Consider the following 21,233-nt stretch of genomic DNA (forward strand, 5'->3'; position numbering starts at 1 on the left):
TTGTGTTTTAATTGGATTGTTCATTTTTGTGATACTGAATTGTGTGCATTCTTTATATATTTTGGATATTAACCCCTTATTGAATATATCATTTACAAATATCTTCTCCCTTTCATTAGATTGCCTTTTCGTGTTGTTGATGGTTTGCTTCACTATGTAGTATCTTTTTGGTTTGATGAAGTCCCATTGGTTTATTTTTGCTTTTATTGCTCTTGCCTAAAGAGACCAATCCAAAAAACATATTGCTAAGGCATGTCAAAAAACTTACTCCCTATGTTTTCTTCTCCAGGGTTTATGCTTCTGGTCTTACATTTAAGTATTTGAGTATTTTTTTGTATATGGTGTAAGAAAATAGTCCAATTTTATTCTTTTTATTCTTTTGCATGTAGTTGTCAAGTTTTTCCAGCACTGTTTATTAAAGAGACTGTCTTTTCCTTATTGTATATTCTTGCACCCTTTGTTGAAAATTAATTGTGTAAGCATGGATTTATTTCTAGACCCTCTATTCTGTTCCATTGATCTATAGGTCTGTTTTTGTGCCAATACCATAATCTTTTGATTACTTATAGCTTTGTAATATAATTTGAAATCAGGAAATGTGATACCTCCAGCTTTGTTCTTCTTTCTCAAGATTGCTTTGGCTATTTGGATCTTTTGTGGTTCCATAGACATTTTAGGATTATGTGTTCTAGTTCTGTGAAAAATGCCATTTTGATAGAGTATTTTGATGGAGAGTCCATTGACTCTTTAGGTAGTGTGGACATTTTAACAACATTAATTCTTCCAGTCCGTGAGTATAGAATATCTTTCCATTTATTTGTGTCTTCTTCAATTTCTTTCATCAGTGTTTCATAGTTTTCAGAGTACAAGTCTTTCACCTCCTTGGTTAAATTTAGTTCTGGGCATTTTACTCTTTTTGTTGCACTTGCTTAAGTGGGATGGTTTTCTTAATTTCTCTTTCTGCTGCTTCATTATTAGTCTATAGAAATGCAACAGATTTATGCATATTAATTTTATACCCTGGAACTTTACTAAATTCATTTATTCATTCTAATAGTTTTTTTTTTTTTTTAATGTTTATTTATTTTTGAGAGAGAGCAGAGAGCAAGCATGAGCGAGCGGGGAGGGGCAGACAGAGAGGTTAGACAGAGAATCCTAAGCAGGCTCCAGGTTCTGAGCTGTCAGCACAGAGCCTGACATGGATCTTGAACTCACAAGCCACGAGATCATGACCTGAGCTGAAGTCAGATGCCCAACCAACTGAGCCACCCAGGTACCCCAGTTCTAATAGTTTTTTTGGTGGAGTCTTAGGGATTTTCTGTAAATAGTATCACATCATCTGCAAATCATGACAGTTTTATTTCTTTTCTAACTTAGATGCCTTTTATTTCTTTTTCTTGTCTGATTGTTGTGACTAAGACTTCCTATATTATGTTGAATAAAAGTGGTCATGGGGGCGCCTGGGTGGCTCAGTCGGTTAAGCGTCCAACTTCAGGCCAGGTCATGACCTCGCAGTTCGTGAGTTCAAGCCCTGTGTCGGGCTCTGTGCTGACAGCTCAGAGCCTGGAGCCTGCTTCAGATTCTGCGTCTCCCTCTCTCTCTGCCCCTCCCTAGCTTGCTCTCTCTCTCTCTCTCTCTCTCTCTCTCTCTTTCTCTCAAAACATAAATAAAGCATTAAAAAGTTTGGGTACCACCTTATCTTGTTCCTGACCTTAGAGAAAAAGCTTTCAGCTTTTCATTGTTGGCGTATGGTATTAGCTGTTGCTTTGTCATCTATGCCTTTTATTATGTTGAGGTATGTTCCCTGTGTACCCTTTTTTTTGTTGAGAATTTTTATCATAAATGGACATTGAGTTTTTGCAAAATGCTTTTCTGCATCTGTTGACACCATATAATTTTTTTTAACATATATTTATTTATTTTGAGCAAGAGAGAGAGAGCTCCAGCAGGGGAGGGGCAGAGAGAGAGGGAGAGAGAGAATCCCAATCAGGCTCCACACTGTCAGCCCAGAGCCTGACGCGGGGCTCAAACTCACAAACTGTGAGATCATGACCTGAGCTAAAATCAAGAGTCAGACATTTAACTGCCTGAGCCACTCAGGAGCCCCTGATCATGTGATTTTTATACTTCTTTTTGTTAATGTGGGGTATCACATTCATTCATTTGCAGGTATTGAACTATCCTTCCACATGTATTATCCTTTTAACGTATTGTTGAATTCAGTTTGCTAATCGTTTTTTTGAGGATTTTTTGCATTTATGTTCATCAGGGATATTGGTCTGTAAATTTTTTTGTGGGGCTTTGTGGTTTTGTTACCAGGGTAATGCTGGCCTCATAGAATGAGTTCATTTTCAATTATTTTATTTTATTTTATTTTATTTTATTTTATTTTATTTTATTTTATTTTATTTATTTAAATTTACATCCAAGTTAGTTAGCATATAGTACAACAATGATTTCAGGAGTAGATTCCTTAATGTCCCTTACCCATTTAGCCCATCCCTCCTCCCCACACCCCCTCCAGTAACCCTCTGTTTGTTCTCCATTTTTAAGACTGTCTTATGTTTTGTCCCCCTCCCTGTTTTTATATTATTTTTGCTTCCCTTATGTTCATCTGTTTTGTATCTTAAGGTCGTCATATAAGTGAAGTCATATATTTGTCTTTCTCTGACTAATTTCACTTAGCATAATACCCTCTAGTTCCATCCACGTAGTTGAAAATGGCAAGATCTCATTATTTTTGATTGCCGAGTAATACTCCATTGTATATATATACCACATCTTCTTTATCCATTCATCTGTTAATGGACATTTGGGCTCTTTCCATACTTTGGCTATTGTTGGTAGTGCTGCTATAAACATTGGGGTGCATGTGCCCCTTTGAAACAGTACACCTGTATCCCTTGGATAAATACATAGTAGTGCAATTGCTGGGTTGTAGGGTAGTTCTATTTTTAATTTTTTCAGGAACCTCCATACTGTTTTCCAGAGTGACTGTACCAGTTTACATTCCCACCAACAGTATAAAAGAGATCCTCTGTCTCCACATCCTCTCCAACATCTGTTGTTGCCTACGTTGTGAACGTTTGCAGCTCTGACAGGTGTGAGGTGGTATTTCATTGTGGTTTTGATTTGTATTTCCCTGATGATCAGTGAGGTTGAGCATTTTTTTCATGTGTCGGTTGGCCATCTGGATATCTTCTTTGGAGAAGTGCCTGTTCATGTCTTTTGCCCATTTCTTCACTAGATTATTTGTTTTTTGGGTGTTGAGTTTGATAAGTTCTTTATAGATTTTGGATACTAACCCTTTATCTGATATGTCATTTGCACATATCTTCTCCCATTCTGTCAGTTGCCTTTTAGATTTGCTGATTATTTCCTGCGCTGTGCAGAAGCTTTTTATTTTGATGAGGTCCCAGTAGTTCATTTTTGCTTTTGTTTCCCTTGCCTCCAGAGTCATGTTGAGTAAGAAGTTGCTGCAGCCAAAATCAAAGAGGTTTTTGCCTGCTTTCTCCTTGAGGATTTTGATGACTTCCTGTCTTACATTTAGGTCTTTCATCCATTTTGAGTTTCTTTTTGTATATGGTGTAAGAAAGTGGTCCAGGTTCATTTTTCTGCATGTCGCTGTACAGTTTTCCCAGCACCACTTGCTGAAGAGACTGTCTTTATTCCATTGAATATTCTTTCCTGATTTGTCAAAGATTAGTTAGCCATACGTTTGTGGGTCCGTTTCTAGGTACTGTATTCTGTTGCATTGATCTGAGTGTCTTAACTCTTCTTTAAATGTTTGGTAGATTTCACCTGTGAAGCCATCTCGTCCTGGACTTTGTTGGGAGTGTTTTGATTACTGGTTGAATTTAATTAATAGGATTTGGCCTGTTCAGATTTTTTTTTTTTTTTAAGTTTATTTACTTAGTACAAGTGAGAGTGTGCCTCAGAATCCCAAGCAGGCTCTGTGCTGTCCATGCAGAGCCCGTCACGGGGGTTGATCTCACAAACCAATACCAAGAGTCAGTTTTGGTTGTAACTTCTCTTTCATTTTCATTTTTATTTGGGCCCTCTCTCTTTTTTTCTTGTTGAGTCTGGCTAACAGTTTATCAATTTTGTTTATCTTTTCTAAGAACCAGCTCTTAGTTTCATTGATCACTTGTGTTGTCTTTTTAGTCTATTTCATTTATTTCCACTCTGATCTTTATTATTTGCCTTCTTTTCACCAATCTTAGGCTTTGTTTGTCCTTTCTAGTTTCAGTAGGTGAAAGATTAGGTTGTTTATCTGAGATTTTTTTGTTTACTGTAGTTAGGCCTTCATTATTATGAACTTCTCTCCTTAGAACTGCTTTTGCTCTATCCTATAGATTTTTGAACATTGTGTTTCCATTTTCATTTGTTTTCAGTAGCATGATGTTTATCCTCCACATGTTTCTGTTTTTTCCAGTTTTCTTCTTGTAATTGATTTCTAGTTGGTACCATCATGGTCAGAAAAGATGCTTGGTGTGATTTCAGTCTTTTTAAATTTATTGACACTTGTTTTGTGACCTTACATGTGATCTGTCTTGGAGTATGTTCCATATGAATTTCAAAAGAATGTGTATTCTGCTGATTTTGTACGTGTATATATATATATCCATCCATCCATCTGTCCATCTATCCATCTGGTATAATGTATCATTCAAAGCCACTGTTTCTTTGTTGATTTTCTGTTTGGGTGATCTATCCATTGATGTAAGTGGGGTATTACAGTTCCCTGCTATTATTGTATTACTGTCAATTTCTCCCTATATATCTGTTAATATTTGTTTTGTGTATTTTTGTGCCCTTGTGTTGGGTCATATAGATATTTGAAATTGTTATATCCTCTTATTGGATTGATCCCTTTATCATTATGTAATGCCCTTCTTTGTTTCTTCTTACAATCTTTGTTTTAATATAATACTTGTCTAATATAAGTATTACTACCCCAGCTTTCTTTTATTTCCATTTGCAGGGAATACCTTTTTCTGTCCTTTTCACTTTCAATCTATGTGTGTATTTAGATCTGAAGTGAGTCTCTTATAGGCAGCATATAGGTAGTCTTGTTGTTGTTGTTTTTTTTAATGTTTATTTTGAGAAAGAGCACGTGGGTCAGGGAGGGGGCAGAGAGAGAGAGGGAGAGAGGGAGGGACAGAGAGGGAGAGAGAGAGAATCCCAAACAGGCCCCATTCCCAGCGCAGAGTCCAACATGGGACTCGATCCCACAACCATGAGATCACAACCTGAGCTGAAATCAAGAGTTGGACATTCAACTGACTGAGCCACCCAGGTGCCCTGGTGGTCATTTTTTTATTCATTCAACCACCGTATGTCTTTTGATTAGAGTATTTAGTAGATTTACGTTTCAAATAATTATTGAGAGACATGTACTTATTGCCATTTTGTTGATTGTTTTCTGGTTGTATCTCTTGACTAATTACTGTAGATCTAGACGATTTTACTACTTTTGTCTTTTAACCTTCATACTATGTAAGTAGTTGATCCACTACCTTTACCATATGTTTACCTTTACCAGTTAGATTTTTTTTTTCTTACATAATTTTCTTCTTTCTAGTTATGGCCTTTTCTTTTCCATTTAAAGAAGTCCCTTGGCACCTGGGTGGCTCAGTTGGTTAAGTGTCCGACTCTTGATCTCGGCTTAGGTTTTGGTCTCAGGATTGTGAGTTCAGGTCCCACATTGAGCTCCATGCTGGGCATGAAGCCTATTTAAAAAACAAAAACAAAAAACAAAAAAATAAAAATAAAACAGTCCCTTTAAAATTTCTTGTAAGACTGGTTTGGTGGTGATGAACTCCTTTACCTTTTGCTTGTCTGGGAAACTCCTTGTCTCTCCTCCTATTCTGAGTGATAACCTTGCTGAGTGGACTATTCTTGATTATAAGTCCTTTCCTTTCACACTTTGAATATATCATGCCACTCCCTCTGCCCTGCAAAGTTTATGCTAAAAAATCACCTCATAGTCGTATGGGAGTTCCCTTGTACTTAACTGGTTGTTTTTCTCTTGCTTCCCATAAGATTCCCTCTTTATTGACATTTTGATTATAACATGTCTTGATGTGAGTTTCTTTGGGTTCATCTTATTTGGTGTTTCCTGGACTTGGATGTCTGCTTCCTTCCCCAGGCTAGGGAAGTTTTCAGCCATTATTTCTTCAAATAGGTTTTCTGTCCCTTTCTTCTCCTTCTGGGACCTCTATAATGTGAATGTTAGTATGCTTGATGTTGTCCCAGAAGTCCCTAAACTACCTTTATTTTTTTTTTCTTTCTGCTGTTCTAGTTGTATGTTTTCCACTACTGTCTTCCAAATCACTGATCCATTCTTCTGCATTATCTAATCTGTTGCTGATTCATCCTCTTGTGTATTTTTCATTTAAGTTATTGTATTCTTTATTTCTCATTTGTTCTTTTTTCTGTTTTTTATCTCTCTGTTGAAGTTTTTACTATATTCTTCCATTCTTTTCCTGAGTTTAATGAGCATCTTTATGATCATTACTCTGAACTCTTAATTTGGTAGATTGCTTATCTCCATTTCATTTAGTTCTTCTCCTGAGATTTTGTCTTACTCTTTCATTTGGAACTTGTTCTTTTGTCTCCTCATTTTCCTTAACTCTCTGTTTGTTTTTATGTATAGGTAGATCAGTTTTATCTCCCGGTCTTGAAGAAGTGGCTTTATGTAAGAGGGTGTCCTGTGGGGCCAGTAGCACAAAACCACCCTGGTCACTCAGTCCAAGTGAGTGACCTGCCCCTCCTCCTGCCCCTCCTCACCTGCCCCTCCTCCCGCCCCAGGGTTTCCCCTGTGGGCTACACACACCTTCCTGTTGAGGCTGGGCCACAGTTAGTGCAGACTTGCTGGTGCATGAGGCTGGCCCCTTGGAACAGGGGCCACTGGAGGAGAGGGGCTCTGGTGTTGGCAGAGACTACCCCCTGGGTGTGACGGTGCGCGGGGAGCCACTTGGGAAGGACTCTGCCAGGGTAGGTGGATGGGGGCTGGGGAGTCCACTGGGCAATGCTGGGGTGTGGTGAGTAGTGCCAGCACAGGAGATGGAGAGTGTCAGAACTGTCTCTCACCACCACCAGGCCAACTAGGTAGAAGAGGGGTGAAGAAAATGGTGCCTGCCAATGCTTCCTTCCCTGGAGAATGTTCCAGCAGATACCTGCCCCTCTAGCACATGCCCTAAAATTAGTGACTCTCTTAGAAGTCTCAGTTTCCTGCTGTTCTCTGGTACGTAAGCCCTACTGGTTTCCCAAGCCACATGTTATGGAGGCTCTGCTTCCTGTTGTAGGTCCCTTGAGCTGGGGAGCCCATGTGGGACTTGGACCCCTCATTCCTCAGGAAAGGCCTTTACAGTGGAGATATCCCTCCCACTTGTGGGTCACCACACCAGGGGTGTAGGTCCTGACTAGACCACATCTTGCCCTGCCTACCCATCTTGGTGTGGCTTTTTCTGTATATTCTTAGCTGTGTAAAATCTTTTCTGCCAGTCTTCACTTCATTTTCAGAGATAGTTCTATATGTCGTTGTAGTTCTGGTTTGTCCATGGAAGGAGGTGAACTCAGGATCTTCCTACTTCACCATCTTGATCCCACCCCCTTGAGGGAAATTTTGGGGTGATTTTGATGGTGCTTACGTATGTATTTGTCAAAATTCATAGAATTCTGTTCCTGAAAGTGGATGATTTTTCTATATATAAATTATACTTCAATAAACTAGACTTTTCAAAAATTTCTGTATTTGGAAGTAATTTATTGTCAGTATCCTCCAGGCTGTAGCTAAATGAGCAGTTTATGGATTCCTAAGATAAGTGATTTCTTTTTGGCAGTCAGTTTTCACTCTAGAAGCCTATATTTTGGTCATACTTTTCTCATACTTTTGACAAGTAAACTGTTGTGTGGCTCTTCTTACCCCCATTACACTGAAAATGCATTTCTGTTCTTCACACAGTCCACCTTCAAATCCTTGTCATCCTTCTGCCATTTAACTCATTCCTCTGTTTTCCTCTCCCCTGTATAAGCAGAGGTCTTCCAGTGTTTTGGGTGGCCTGTATCTCAGCCTCTTTTTGGCCAAATACCTTCTCCCTCCTCTCGTTGCACAGTCCCTTTACTCCAATTTACCCATCCACAGATCTGATCATTTCATAATATTGCTGTTTGTAGAGCGGTTTTTAGTCTTGTAGTGGATGGTCTTTAATCTGGCTGTGGCTCAGGTCAGAGGCTTTCCCATCCTGTGCTGGCAGTAGGTCACTGTGCCCCTTCTCTACCCCAACTCTGGTCTACCAGCTGCCAACCAGCACTCCAGTTTGCCAGTGACAAGCGCCAGTGAAGAGGGGAGAAGAAGTTGTAACCCTGAGTCTGTGTATTAAGAGGCTATATTTTGGGAACCCCCAGATATTCTTGGTCGCAAAGGCACCAGTTCTGTCTCCCTAGAGATTTAATTCCATTCACCCTTGGATATAGTCCTAGAGAAACATTTGCACAGTAATATGTACTGCACCACTTAAAATTGTTAATTGGAGATTGAATTACTTGTCAGCTTTTAAAAATGTAGTCCTCTCAGGTCAGAGAGGAGGGTGTTAGCAGCATGAGTAGATGAGCTATTGCATTTTTTTTCTTTCCCTTCCTCTTTTCTCCCCCTCCCTTTTCCTCTCTCTCATTCTTCCACCTTTCTTTTGTCTCTGATTTACCACTTGTTTCCTGCTCCCTCTTATTTTCATTCATATTTATCTCTCTGCCTTAGCCAAACCTTTATCAATAACCTGACAGATCACAGAGTGACTTTAATATCTAGAATCATGAATAAAGTCCAGTGATGATTGCTTGGGAAATGTACAGAACTCCTCAGATCCTCTTGAGAATGGAAATACCCTAATGAGAAGGAGGATTGCAGCAAGGACTCAGTTTGTGTAGCCTAAATTCTTAGATGCAAGAGGAATTATGTACTTCCTTCTTCTTTAAATAGAAGATTGCCCTGGACCAAGAATTGTTTAAAGGAGGAAAGATTGGCTAAAGGGGTTCAGAAAACAGCACATTTCATTTTTTATTCCATTGATATGCATCATTCTTATTCACATCTTCAGCACATGATTGCAAATATTTGCCTATATGTCTAACGGCCCCCATCGTAATGTATATATCAGGACAAGGGCAGGTTTCTAAAAATTGAGCTGAGTTGCATCTATGAAACTTGGAAATCTTAATGCCTGTGCTGACAAATATCCTGACAAGTAAATACTATACTCATTCAGTATTACATAGTGATTTCATTTGCACAAAACCTCACAATGCTCTGCCACTTCAGTCAAACGTCTAGAGCACTGGGGAAAGGAAGAACGTGTTTATCTTGATCTCCAAAAAGGGATTTAAGGGAGAGAGCAGGCTGTATATTAGACTGTTTTCATTGCCTGTCAGCTATGGTAAACCTGAGCTGTCTGCGGTGTCTCTAGATAAGCAGCAACAGCAGCAGAGGCCTTAGCATGTATGTATGACTGCATTCATTTGTACTTCTTATGTATCTCAAAATTTCTAAAGGCTGTGTAGCATCTTTGGTGGAGCCTTTAACAATTGTGTCTCTGCTAATCACTGGCTTTTATGCAGTGCCCTTAATTCTCAGGTCTGCCAGCTTCAGTGAATGAAGTGTGCGATGAAGCTTAAGTTTATATTGAGTGGATGAAGATCCTCTTTCCTCTCAGTCAGCCCTTGTTTAGTTCTGTTGGTGTGGGCACTCTTCAGCAGGGGACCAAGAGGTGGTGCCTGTTCCTAATATTTTATGGTACTTCTTCTCCTAAACTTGGGGGGCAGCAAAATGGGGCCTCAGGAGCCACCTCTGTTTGAATGGCTCCTCCTGTGTTTAAATATGGTTATTGATGCTTGTTGGAAAGAGAAATTAAAAATTTGTATCACGCAGTAGAAAATGTGAGAAAAGTAATTTGGGAAATGGAAAATGGCCAGCAGCTTGATTTGTATAGAAATGTGTATGTCAGAGCTGGAAAACTAATGAATGAAGCTCACCTACTTTGTGAAGATACTATGTTGGTGAGGGTTGTTTGCCCCAGATTTTTCTGTGAAATATTGCTCGGGCAACACCGAATAATAAAACAGTGGTACTGTCTATGTGGACTCGTTTCTTTGCCTCCCTAGATACTGATCAGGGTTTGCATAACTGTTCCAGCATGATCATTTCAGAGTTAGGCAGAATGGATTTTGTCCTACCCCAGATTCTGCTGCTTTGGTTGGAGCTTTTGTTGTGAAGTATTCTAAAATCATTAAAACCACTTGAGTCAGCAACGACCCCTATAAATCAGGAGCTATTGTGTGCGCACTCATTCTACTGGTGCATGCTCCAAACATACGGTCATTGAAGATGAACTGGAGGGGACTGCTTTCTCTTCACCGATTGTTAAGTAGCTATGATTGTTAGCATTTGTTTGTGATTAGTGAAGCAGGTTTCCTTTCTGTGTGTCCTTCCCTCCCCACCCCCATCTCCTAAGATAAGGCCAGTCACAGCCATTTGGGTGCTCTGTTAGTCTATCCTATAATTTTTCCCTTTAATTACCAAAGTAAATGAATTTTCTCTCACGACAAACATTTCTTTAGTCCAGAAATAGTGTCCTTGGTTATGGTAAGCCCTAGTTAGGTTTCTTTCTGAATCCATAGGAGAAGTGTACAAATACTGCCTTTGAGAACAATGCCAAAGCATCAGAAGCTGCGTATTACTTGTAAAGGGAAGATGTGCTAAGTGATTAAATTCTTGCTGCTTCCAAGTTTGTCTCCCATTAATTTATACGAATATGGAGTAGAATGGGCAAGTGGCAGAGCCTCCGAGATGAGCCCAGTCCTGGATGCTCTTCCCTTTTGAAATGAGGGACAAAGATGTGTGAGGAAGGTGTATTTGAACCGCTGAGCAACTCTTGGTCTGCTTTGGTCCCTTTTTCCAAGATTGTTTCTTCATCAGTTCACCACAGATTTGGGAGGAGTATGAGGCTCTAAGCAGATGGACATTATCAAGTACTAGTACTGTTTCCTATGAAAGAAAACCACGTTTCTGAGTATAAAATGGCCCCAGCTGTCTTCCAGGCAGCAAGGAGTTCTTGGCGCCTGACATAGATTGTGAATATCAGATACTCAGGGTCAGTGCAGTGTCTCCTTTTTATTTCTTTTCCCCCTTTCCAATTTTATTTTAATAATTAAAAATACTGCTGATCACACTGAATGACTTCTGGCAGAAAGGCGGTCTGTCCCAGAAGGACCAGTTGTGGGCCATCGGGTTTATGACGTCCATAAAACCAGAGCCACATCAGAGCATGGCCTCCCTGAGTGACAGGATTTTTGCTTCCACCAGGGTCCCCCATCAACTGACTGCTTTGGATATTTGTTTTGGGTTGGTTTTTTGTTCTGTTTTGTTTCCTGATGCATGTGTGACTGTACATGTGTGCACACATTTAAAGATATAAATGAAACAGGTATGTAATGCCCTCTGCCTGTTAGAAAGACTAAAGCCATCAAAATAACAAACGGCGTGTATTTGCTAGAATGTCAAAGTTATGAGTTTATTTTGTAATGATGTGCTCCTGCCTTCATGAGGTAAACTGGCCGTGGCGGAGGTGTTATTAGTAATATGGACTCAGTGGAGCAGAAAGCCGAGTGACCGAGAGATCAGTGTATCAGTCAGAGAGAGGGCAAATGGAAAGAGACAGCAGGAGAATGAGAAAGGAGCCACAGTGCCTGGGCTGAGATTAAAGACGGAGGAGGAGGGGAGCCCAGTGGTCAGATATGGTCTCCCCTGTTCCTGGGGCTCCTTCAGAGGAGTCGCTGGCATGTTGTTCAGCCTGGGGCTGTCTGCAAACACTGGTTCTCTGCACTTCCTTACCAAGGAAGGTGGTAATCTGAGAACAATTTTGCTTTCCATATTCCTTTCAGAGAGTCTCTTCGTCCTTCCTAGCTGAAGTTAAATGGGTCTGAGGCCAGCTGGGCCATACTGAGGGGATTACTTTGGTCACCAACTTCCTCATCCTTTGCAACGTCTTGATGTAGGGGCTGACCCAGCATGGAAGGGACCATCTCAAAGCTCCTAACAAGAAGGGGCAAAATGGGAATATACAGGTAGAATTTGCTGGTCTTTCATTTGTTAGATTCTTCCCAGAGACTAAAAATGAGTAAAAGTTATTACCAAGGAAGAAAAATTTGTGTTGTTATTTTCTGAAGGAGGAGGGGAGAGGGAAAAGAAAAGGTAAAATACAGTAAGCGCTCTACAACTGTTTAGAGCTCTCCAGGGCTACCCTAGATGACTGGCAATTACTACCCACTCGGCAGTTTGCAGTAGTCAGTGATCAGGCTGCCCTGCTTCCATTGCTGGGTCAGAAAACCTCCCTACCTGAAAGAAATTATTAACCAGTCTTCGAGGGAAAAAGAAACCCTACAATTTCCGAGTCCACTCATATTTTTTTCTTCCTTTTCTTCTTCTTTGAGGAAAACTTTGTGGTTTCCAGTTGCAGGTACCTTTCAACCTCACACGGGTTAAACTCTTTCAGGGATACACCAAGAATTGAGGCCTTGTGTACTCCCTGGAACATTGGAAGAGAAAGACAGAGGAGAGGCGGGCTTGGGTATAAATCACTACCCTCCACCCCGCACACTAAAAGGACTTCAGACTCAAGGGTTTGTGTGTGGGTCATGGGTCGCTTCCGGATTTTGCCAGCTTTAGGGCTGTGTGTGGGGACCAACTTCAAAATTCAAATGTAAGGGGGAAAGTAAGCCTTTAAAAAAAATTAGGAACCTAAACCTCATAGCGTTTAACTGAGACTTGTCATAAAGATTGTCAAAAGGCAGGCATGTTACCTCTTTGTGTAGATGTGTAGCAATTCCTCTGGCCTGCTCACAGTGAGGTAGCCTACACTTCAGGGTCCCAGCCTCACCCACCACCATGGCTCTAGCTGAGTCGAAGTATGCTACACCTATCTGTGGCAGCTAGGAGAGAGAGAGGGTTGCTGGTTTTTAAATTGCAACAATGTATGTGATTGTTCAAAAGCCTTTTTGATTTTTCTAAGTTCTCTTTTTTTTTTTTTAATTTTTTTTTTTAACGTTTATTTAACATTGACAGACAGAGCATGAGCAGGGGAGGGGCAGAGAGAGGAGGAGACACAGAATCCAAAGCAGGCTCCAGGCTCTGAGCTGTCAGCACAGAGCCCAACACGGGGCTCGAACTCACAAACTGCGAGATCATGACCTGAGCCAAAGTTGGAGGCTCAACCGACTGAGCCACCCAAGCACCCCAAGCTCTCTTTTTAAGACAAAGAAACCACAGAAGCTGGAATCTGTGTCTTGTGGAGAAAAGAACCCATTTTAGTGAGAATCGCAAAATAGACTTTGCCTTTATTTCTGTCAAGATGAATGTGTTTTCTCTTGCTTGTTTCTCTAGGTCCTTGGGCGGGAAGTATACACCTCCAATAACCAGCTTGGGGGCATCCAGATCATGCACAACAATGGGGTGACCCACAGCATCGTTTGTGATGACTTTGAAGGGGTTTTCACTGTCCTACACTGGCTGTCTTACATGCCTAAGGTGAGCCCTTTGTACCCAGCATTGACAAAGCCCACAGAACCAGGCCTCTCCACCAAGGATTACAGGGCCTCTGTGTTTGAGGTCTCCTCCTTATGGGGGAGAAATTGTTTTATGAAATATTCCTCTGGAAGTTGTTGGTTTCTCTTTTCCTTGCAGCTGTCTTTGGGTTTCTACCTTAAAATGCCTTTGGATTTCATTGGTATAGGCCCCTTTCTGATGTTTTCCAGTCACAGAAGCCTTCATGGCCTGTCTGAGCTCAGATCCCAGCATACCAAGGCCTCTTCCTCACTGTGGGTTTTCTCCTTTGCAATAGCCATCCATCCCCCTGGGAAGCTTCCCCTAAAGCATGGAAACACTGAAATCAAGAGTCAGAATGTACCACATTTTGCCAGGCTCCTACATGATACTTGAGACCTGTGCATGTGGTCAGGGCTTGGCATACAGTTGGGATGCCTCTCAGTGATGACTGGGACAGATAGGTGTGATTCCGTATGTGGTCCCTACTGCCTTTGTAATGATTGTGGCTGAGCTGGTACTACAGGCCTATTGTTCACTGATTGCTATGCTCTTTCCTCCCCACTGCCTTTCAGAATGTGCACAGTTTAGTACCTCTCCTGAACTCCAAGGATCCTATAGATAGAATCATCGAATTTGTTCCTACGAAGGCCCCCTATGATCCTCGATGGATGCTAGCAGGCCGTCCTCACCCAAGTATGTATTTTTTGAGGGTCCTGTGGTACCCTGGCCCTCAGGCTATCCGTCTTCCTTTTATTCACTAACCAATTCCTGCACAACAGTACATGACAAAACAGAGCTACTTTAGTAGTCTGGAAATGAGACACATCTTTAAAACAGCTCTCCAAAGATTAAGGTGGAAAACCCTTCCAGAACAAATGAGAAACAAAGGAAATTAGATGTACAAGTCAGTCTCTGAGTCATAAGCAATACAGTCACTAATACATTTCTTCTGTTAATTCTGTTATTAAAGCACTTATTACTTAATGGGTTCAAAGACTTTAAATCTAAGCAATAAAGTCATGGAATCTTCGACCATCTAATCTCTGTAAACAAAGATTAATCAGATCAGTTTTAGAAAAGATATTTGACCTTCAGTGTAGAACATGACTATACTCTTGTCAGCACAGTATTTCTGAGCATTCAGCCTGCCTGTGCCCTTTTTTCTCATGATATTGGTAATAGTTGGACTTGCTGTAGTTATTCATGTAAGATTATTTTGTAAGGTCATTATTCATGAAGAGATTGTCCAGAACTCTTGACTTCATAAATATATTGAGTGAGAACAAGCCCTCCCTCCATGTTTATCTCATATATCCCTGTCTTGTGGCTGATTTTACCTATCTTCAAAACAAAAAAACAGAAAAACAGTGGTGTCTCCATGTAAGGTGAATGTACATTCTCACTTGCCAGTTCATTAGGCTGCTTTAACAAACCTTACTTCTCAGGTGGTTCTTTTGTGAGGCCCCAAATCCCCCTACTACATTTTGAATCTGTTTTTTTCAGGTTATTTGAGAAAGTGTTCTTCTTTGCATGTTTATGGCAACTATTTCAAAGAAAGCCTTATTATCTAAAAGAAGAATGGAATGCAGAAGATAATTCATTAAATTTAAGAGTCAATTTGATTTTGTTGAAAGAAAAGAAGAGGTCTTTGTAAGGAAGACTTACTAAACCTCTGTGGGTACCCACTGTGAGCTAGGTGGGACTGCAAAGCACTTTCATATACATTATCTTCTTTAGGCTTTCTACTTCTCAGAGATAAAAAAAAAAAAAAAAAAGATCACCACTTTAAAAGCTCAGAGAAGTTAAGTGATTTGTGCAAGGTCACACAGCTATTACTTAGGAATTGGAACTTAATCTGCAGTCCAACCATAGATAGTATAGAAAAATCACCAGAGGAATTTAAATTTCAATTTTTACCTGTTGTCTTCAGTACCTTTTCTTACTTTTCATAAAATGAAATCGTTTTTCCTACATAGCCAGAAAAAATCACCATAGTAATCTCCCTACCTCTCATATGTGTACCATGATTATGATAAGAACTATGAACCTAAGATCTTGTCAGCCTTAAAATCCAGAACTTTTCTGGGGGAATTCAGAACAAGAGTCAGTGAGTTTTCTCCTGGGAATCATGAGGGTGGTGGCAGGGCGGGGGTGGGGAGGGGCATCTTAGTTGACTTATAAGTTCTACATCTGAACTGAACACAACCTGCTCTTTAAGGTTTCGGGGTGGGGGTGAAGTGAAGTCCACCTACACCAGCCATGGCCCACCAATGACCCCCCCCCCTCCCCTAGTCAAAATACAAGGTGGGAACTTTTTTAAAAAAGAAAGTCTTTCCATTTTGATGAATTTTATAGTTCCAAATCATTATTATTGAAGTAAGAATCATAAAATGATCCAAGCATACAAAGTTAAAATTTCAGTATCCTGACACACTTAGAAGTTTGATTTAGAACCTTCATCAAAATTTGAGCCCTCTTTCATGGGGTGGACAGAAGTGTGTGTATGTAGGTGGGCATTATCCTGGCCATTATTAATGAGATCCACAGAATAAAATGAAATTTGTGATAAACTAAGTTTTCTGTTTTTTGGATAATATTTTTTCATCGTCTCCCTAGTAATTCATCCTGCTGTCTATGTGCAGCTAACACTCGCTCCCAAATCGAGTGACTTCAGATTTTAATTTAGTGGAAGCGTTAAAGAAAGCAGATGATTCCCTGTGATAAGTTAAAGCAGATATCTTCTAGGTGAAAAGTTAAAGTCATTTATTAGAGGAGATAGTGCTGTGATATTCTTCAAACTGACGCCCAACACGAGACCAGAATCTAAACGATCGGCTTTGGGCTCACGATAGAGAGATAATTTTGAAATGGATGATCACATTTTACACTGGGGCCATAGAGGCAAGGAATGTAGAACACAGTAATTACAAATTTAGTCTTGATAAAACACTCTCCATCCTGTTTAAGTCAGCAGAGGTTAGCTTGCTCGGATCTCCACTTTTAATTGGTTTTGGACTTGGGTTTTTAGGGGGCGGAGGGCCATGTTCAAATTAGAAGGATCACTGAGAAACCGTGAGCTGAGGGGCAAGCTAGGAAACCGTTATTTGCAGAAGCTTTTATGGGGCCTTGGTCAAACACGGATACCTGTGGAACAAAAGTTTTTTTCTTAACCTGAGATGTCAAAAGTTATGTGTCTTGCCAGTAAGGAAATTCTATGTGCAAGGGTAGTTAATGACATTAAGTGTATGCATCTTAACCGTTACATTTTTGCTACGTGTCAAGAGTATGTGGGCATGGCCCTTCCTTAGAGAAAGATTATAGTTTGTCAGCTGTAAGTAAAGGGGATGTATCATGTATCTTGCTTCTTTTCTAGCAAAGAAGCCATTCCCCTTTTCCTTTCCCCACATTTGGGTCCTCATCTGATCATTAATACTTCTCATTGGCTGTCTTCAGCTTTCCATTACAAAAAAGTCAGTGGAATCAAACAAAATTGTAAGCTAAGTTTTAAAATAGAAGTAGACATTTTGAAAACACTTTAATGACTTGGCTGCCTTTTGACAAATGTTTGTGGTGTTTTGAAAAAAGCCAAGTTATTTATTTAAAAGCATGCAAACTCTGCTAGCTGAACCCCATCGTTTAACAATAAATGATGCTTTTGCTGATAAATGATTCTTTTTATGCAGACTAGCAAATGAAATAGGAGATGATGTCTGAAGGCAGATGAACATTCAGCTGCCTAATGCATGCATCTATTATAATGTGGTTAAAAACAACAACAAACTCCCCAAAATAATCCCCCAAATCCAACCTTAAATTTGCCAGTTCCAGTGCATTTTCAGTGGATTGATGATCTTTATTCTCCCTTTGTTCTCTTTCTTTCCCTTCTGTAGCCCAGAAAGGTCAGTGGTTGAGTGGATTCTTTGACTATGGATCTTTCTCTGAAATCATGCAACCCTGGGCACAGACTGTGGTGGTTGGCAGAGCCAGGTAAGAGCCCTTTTGTTTTGGAAGCTCTTCTTCCTCCCAACTAAAACCGAGAGAGGAAAGGGCCATAGCTATATAGGTTTGTTTTGTTTTGTTTTGTTTTACCAATAATGCTCTCTTAGTCTAAACTTTCGAAGAATATTGGATTATAGTCATGCCCAACCAAGGCAGCATAACTGAAGTGCTGGTTCCCAGTAGTCATTTACTGTGTCACTCCAATGATGCGTTTAATCTGAAGTCTGGTTTTGACACTTCCTTTTTATAATGCTGAAAGAAAAGCTCTCTGAGGGCTGTAAAGCCCAAATACAATAGCCATAGCCCACCAATGACCTTTCCCTTCCCCAAAGACCATTTTCTTTCAGAGGCAGGTGACAAATGAGTCAGACTCATCTACCTTTCCATGTAACCCAAAAGATCTATGTAACCTAGAAGAAGTCCCTTCCTGGCAGTGAGATTATTTAAGTAACAAACGTACTATATTGGTTTATCATCAGATTTGAATTGCAAAAAAATAAAATAAATAAAATAAAAAAGTTTGCCTGAAATAGGAATTAGTAAAATAAACTGGGATAGATTGCTGGACTACCTATATTTTTCAAATGGGAAATTGAAGTTTCTATTAAATTTTAATACCCCCTCTAAGAAGTGCTTCACTCAACAGCAAGCCCTGCACGAAATCATCTGTAGCGCTCGCTATAACGAGCACCTGCCAAGGCTGATCCTAATCTCGTTCTGCACTGCGGAGACATGCTGCCCCAGGGACCCACATCTGGAACTCACCTTCCTCTCGGGGGCAATCAGTTTTCCTTATCTTGGTGAAAAGTGGCACCTGCTCAAGATTCTCAAACATGCCACATTGGGTTGAGATTTAGATTCTAGCCTTGAAAATAATTCTAGGCTTCATGGTTCTCTCTGTACAGCAGGTCAGCACGTCTTATGCTGCCAATGACAAGGAGCCATCAGATGGCAGATCCAACAGACAGGGTCTTCCACTGTGACTCTGAAAAAGAGTCAGGCCTAGAGTTAGCCCAGACTGAAACTCACAGGAGCTAGCTCCCATTTTCTCTCACGTCTCAGGTCTTCTACCTCACCACGGGCCTCCGGGTCCCAGTGAGAACTATTCTTTGTGCCTGGTAAAATTCCATGGGGGGGTGAGGGTACACTGGAGATAGAACCCTCCTACCAGAGTCTATTGGTTTGTTATGGAGGGTCCTTATATCACAGACCAACTTTTTTGAAAATTTGTCTGTTACCTATTCTGCTTCAGTTTTTTGTCTGTAAAAATCATGACAGATTTTAAGCCTCAGAAAGTGAAACCTTTGTTTAGGTCTTTAAGATCCTCCCATGGGAAACAGGAAAATGCTTCACACTTATGATTGGAAGAATAAGGATTGTTCTGTGAGCAAGATCAGTCAAGCTTGGCTTTAGTTAGCTCTGCCATTGTTTATTGCAACACCCGCTCTGACTTCTTCCTTTCTTTCCATCTGATGAGTTCTGGGCTTCTTACTCCAAACACATACACATGCTCACAAGTATATAAAACACAAATGGAGCTAGCTTCTTTCAAAAGCAATGGTATTTCAAGAAATAAATATAAATGTATTCTTCTGGGATTGTTACTGTAAGTGCTGCCAAAACTCATCTTTGGTATGTATGTTTGGAATATGTGTGCTATTGGCTGTAAATTGTCTTTTATTATTCCATGGCACCTTGTCCAGGGACACACTATAAAACAAGATGTAGCATCTTCATGTGCTAGCCTGATAAAATTTATATGAAGTATAATAGAAAACAGAAGTTGTTCTGAGCTGTTTTCAAGTTCAATAAATAACTGTAATACTCGGATAAAGATGTTCTTTATTAGGTCACATGGGCCCTAATATATAAGTTATAAGTTACCGATTTAGGGTGGCTTTTGCAATTACAAGTTTCCAGTTGGATTGTTAATCATTGTGAACAGAAATATTTCTAAACCCTCCTGTGTACCTCCTGCTCGTTGTCTGGTTGTCTAGAGGGCTTTTGATTCTGATTCAATGCAGGCAAGTGACAAGGGGGTGGGTGGTCCCCACTCAGGCCCCTGTCAGGCCTCTTGTGATGACAAGAATCCATTTCCAGTAGCCAGTGTAAGACTATCCTTCATGGAAAAGTTTGTTATGGAGATGCTGTGGGGAATGAGAGACTATAACCCATCCCAGCCCTAACCCCAAGGAACGCAGCTGAGAAAGTGCAGCCTGAATCACATTTTCCAGAGTAAGCACTCACGCTGTACCTTACAGCAACCACCATCCCCCTCTTCTCTTTCTTCCTGATATTTATCAGGAAATCTTTCTGAGGACCAAGTTAGGAGGGTATCATGGAGCATAGATGCAGAGCCTTTTCCTGGAGAGTTTTTTAAAATTAACATATGTTGGAGATTAAATGTATACTTTTAATATAGATCACCTATTTCACCAAGATTACTGCTGCAAGCTACCCCTGTTCCCCTGCTCTCTTCCAATGAAATAGAAAGCTAAGGGCTTATTTAACCACCTCTGCACCCTTGGCACTGCTTTTCATCATCTCCATAAACACCTACACATTTCCCATTCATATACTCAGTGTAAGACCGACTATACTCTCAAATAATCTTATCCAGAACCACAGTATTAGTACTCCATAGAAATGACAGCTCTATTCCAGCAACGCCAGCTTAAATTCTCGGGTGCCTCCTACCTTTCAGACCTTTTCTCTCTGTCTTCACCAAAGCAATGCTCTAGAGTGATCTGAGAAATTTCATTTGGCATCCACAGAGATAGGTGTGTGCATGTGTGCATATATGTGCACACACACATCTAGACTGTTGAGTGTAACTCCTGAGGCTCTCCTAGTACAACCCTTGGTTTGAATTTATCATGTGGAGAATAGAAGTGATTCTGAGGGGAGGCTCCCCTGGATTTATAAAAATGTATAGTATTTATCAAATCCAGTCTCACATTTCACCCCTAGAAGCGTCAGATTTCCCTCTGTTCTCTGTATTTGCAGTCTCCAGTGCCCCCACCGTGATGTTGTGATGCGGGGCTGGAAAATAAATGACTAGCTGTACTGTTTACATATATCAGATTCTTATTTGGGTCATTTTTTATCAGGCTAGGAGGAATACCTGTAGGAGTAGTTGCTGTAGAAACCCGAACAGTGGAACTAAGTATCCCAGCCGACCCTGCAAACCTGGATTCTGAAGCCAAGGTAGGTGACCTCAAGTACCCTGTGCTACTGTGCTTGGAGCTGGATTTCCCATCTGCAGAGCCTGTGGATATATCGGGGGCATTGCACACCACCAATTTGGGAGGGAATGGTAGTCAGCATCCTTGAGTAATTTCAGACCATCACGTGCTCACTTTTAAGGTGACTCTAAATGGATTGCAATCTACCTGGAAAATTACTTGGGCCTTTACAATGGTCTTGTTGATGCTAGAAAACAGTCTAGATTCATTGCAGCTGAGGGCTCTTTGGTCCCAGATTCTCTGAACACACACATGGATAAGAAGTCTGCCCTAACGCCAGAGGTGAACACTGCCACCCATCTACTTTTTTTAAAGGGTAGATTACATCCTGATAAGATCCAGAAAATGAGGGTGGGGGAAACTAGGGACGAGGTTACTCAGCAGTGTCA

The 21,233-nt window shown here is 40.6% G+C and overlaps 1 protein-coding gene across 18 annotated transcripts in view; it reads left to right on the forward strand.

Moving 5' to 3' along the window:
• The window catches only part of ACACA (acetyl-CoA carboxylase alpha), a 279,058-nt gene that overhangs the window by 219,672 nt on the left and 38,153 nt on the right, over positions 1-21,233 (forward strand). For all 18 annotated transcript variants that reach the window (XM_015078426.3, XM_053212303.1, XM_015078421.3 and 15 more), the window contains 4 exons: positions 13,439-13,582; positions 14,173-14,293; positions 17,491-17,587; positions 20,710-20,806. In XM_015078426.3, coding sequence (XP_014933912.2) covers positions 13,439-13,582; positions 14,173-14,293; positions 17,491-17,587; positions 20,710-20,806 — 459 coding nt within the window. The remainder of the gene's footprint in view (positions 1-13,438; positions 13,583-14,172; positions 14,294-17,490; positions 17,588-20,709; positions 20,807-21,233) is intronic.

Source organism: Acinonyx jubatus, chromosome E1, assembly GCF_027475565.1.
Source record: "Acinonyx jubatus isolate Ajub_Pintada_27869175 chromosome E1, VMU_Ajub_asm_v1.0, whole genome shotgun sequence".
Taxonomy (NCBI): Eukaryota; Metazoa; Chordata; class Mammalia; order Carnivora; family Felidae; genus Acinonyx; species Acinonyx jubatus.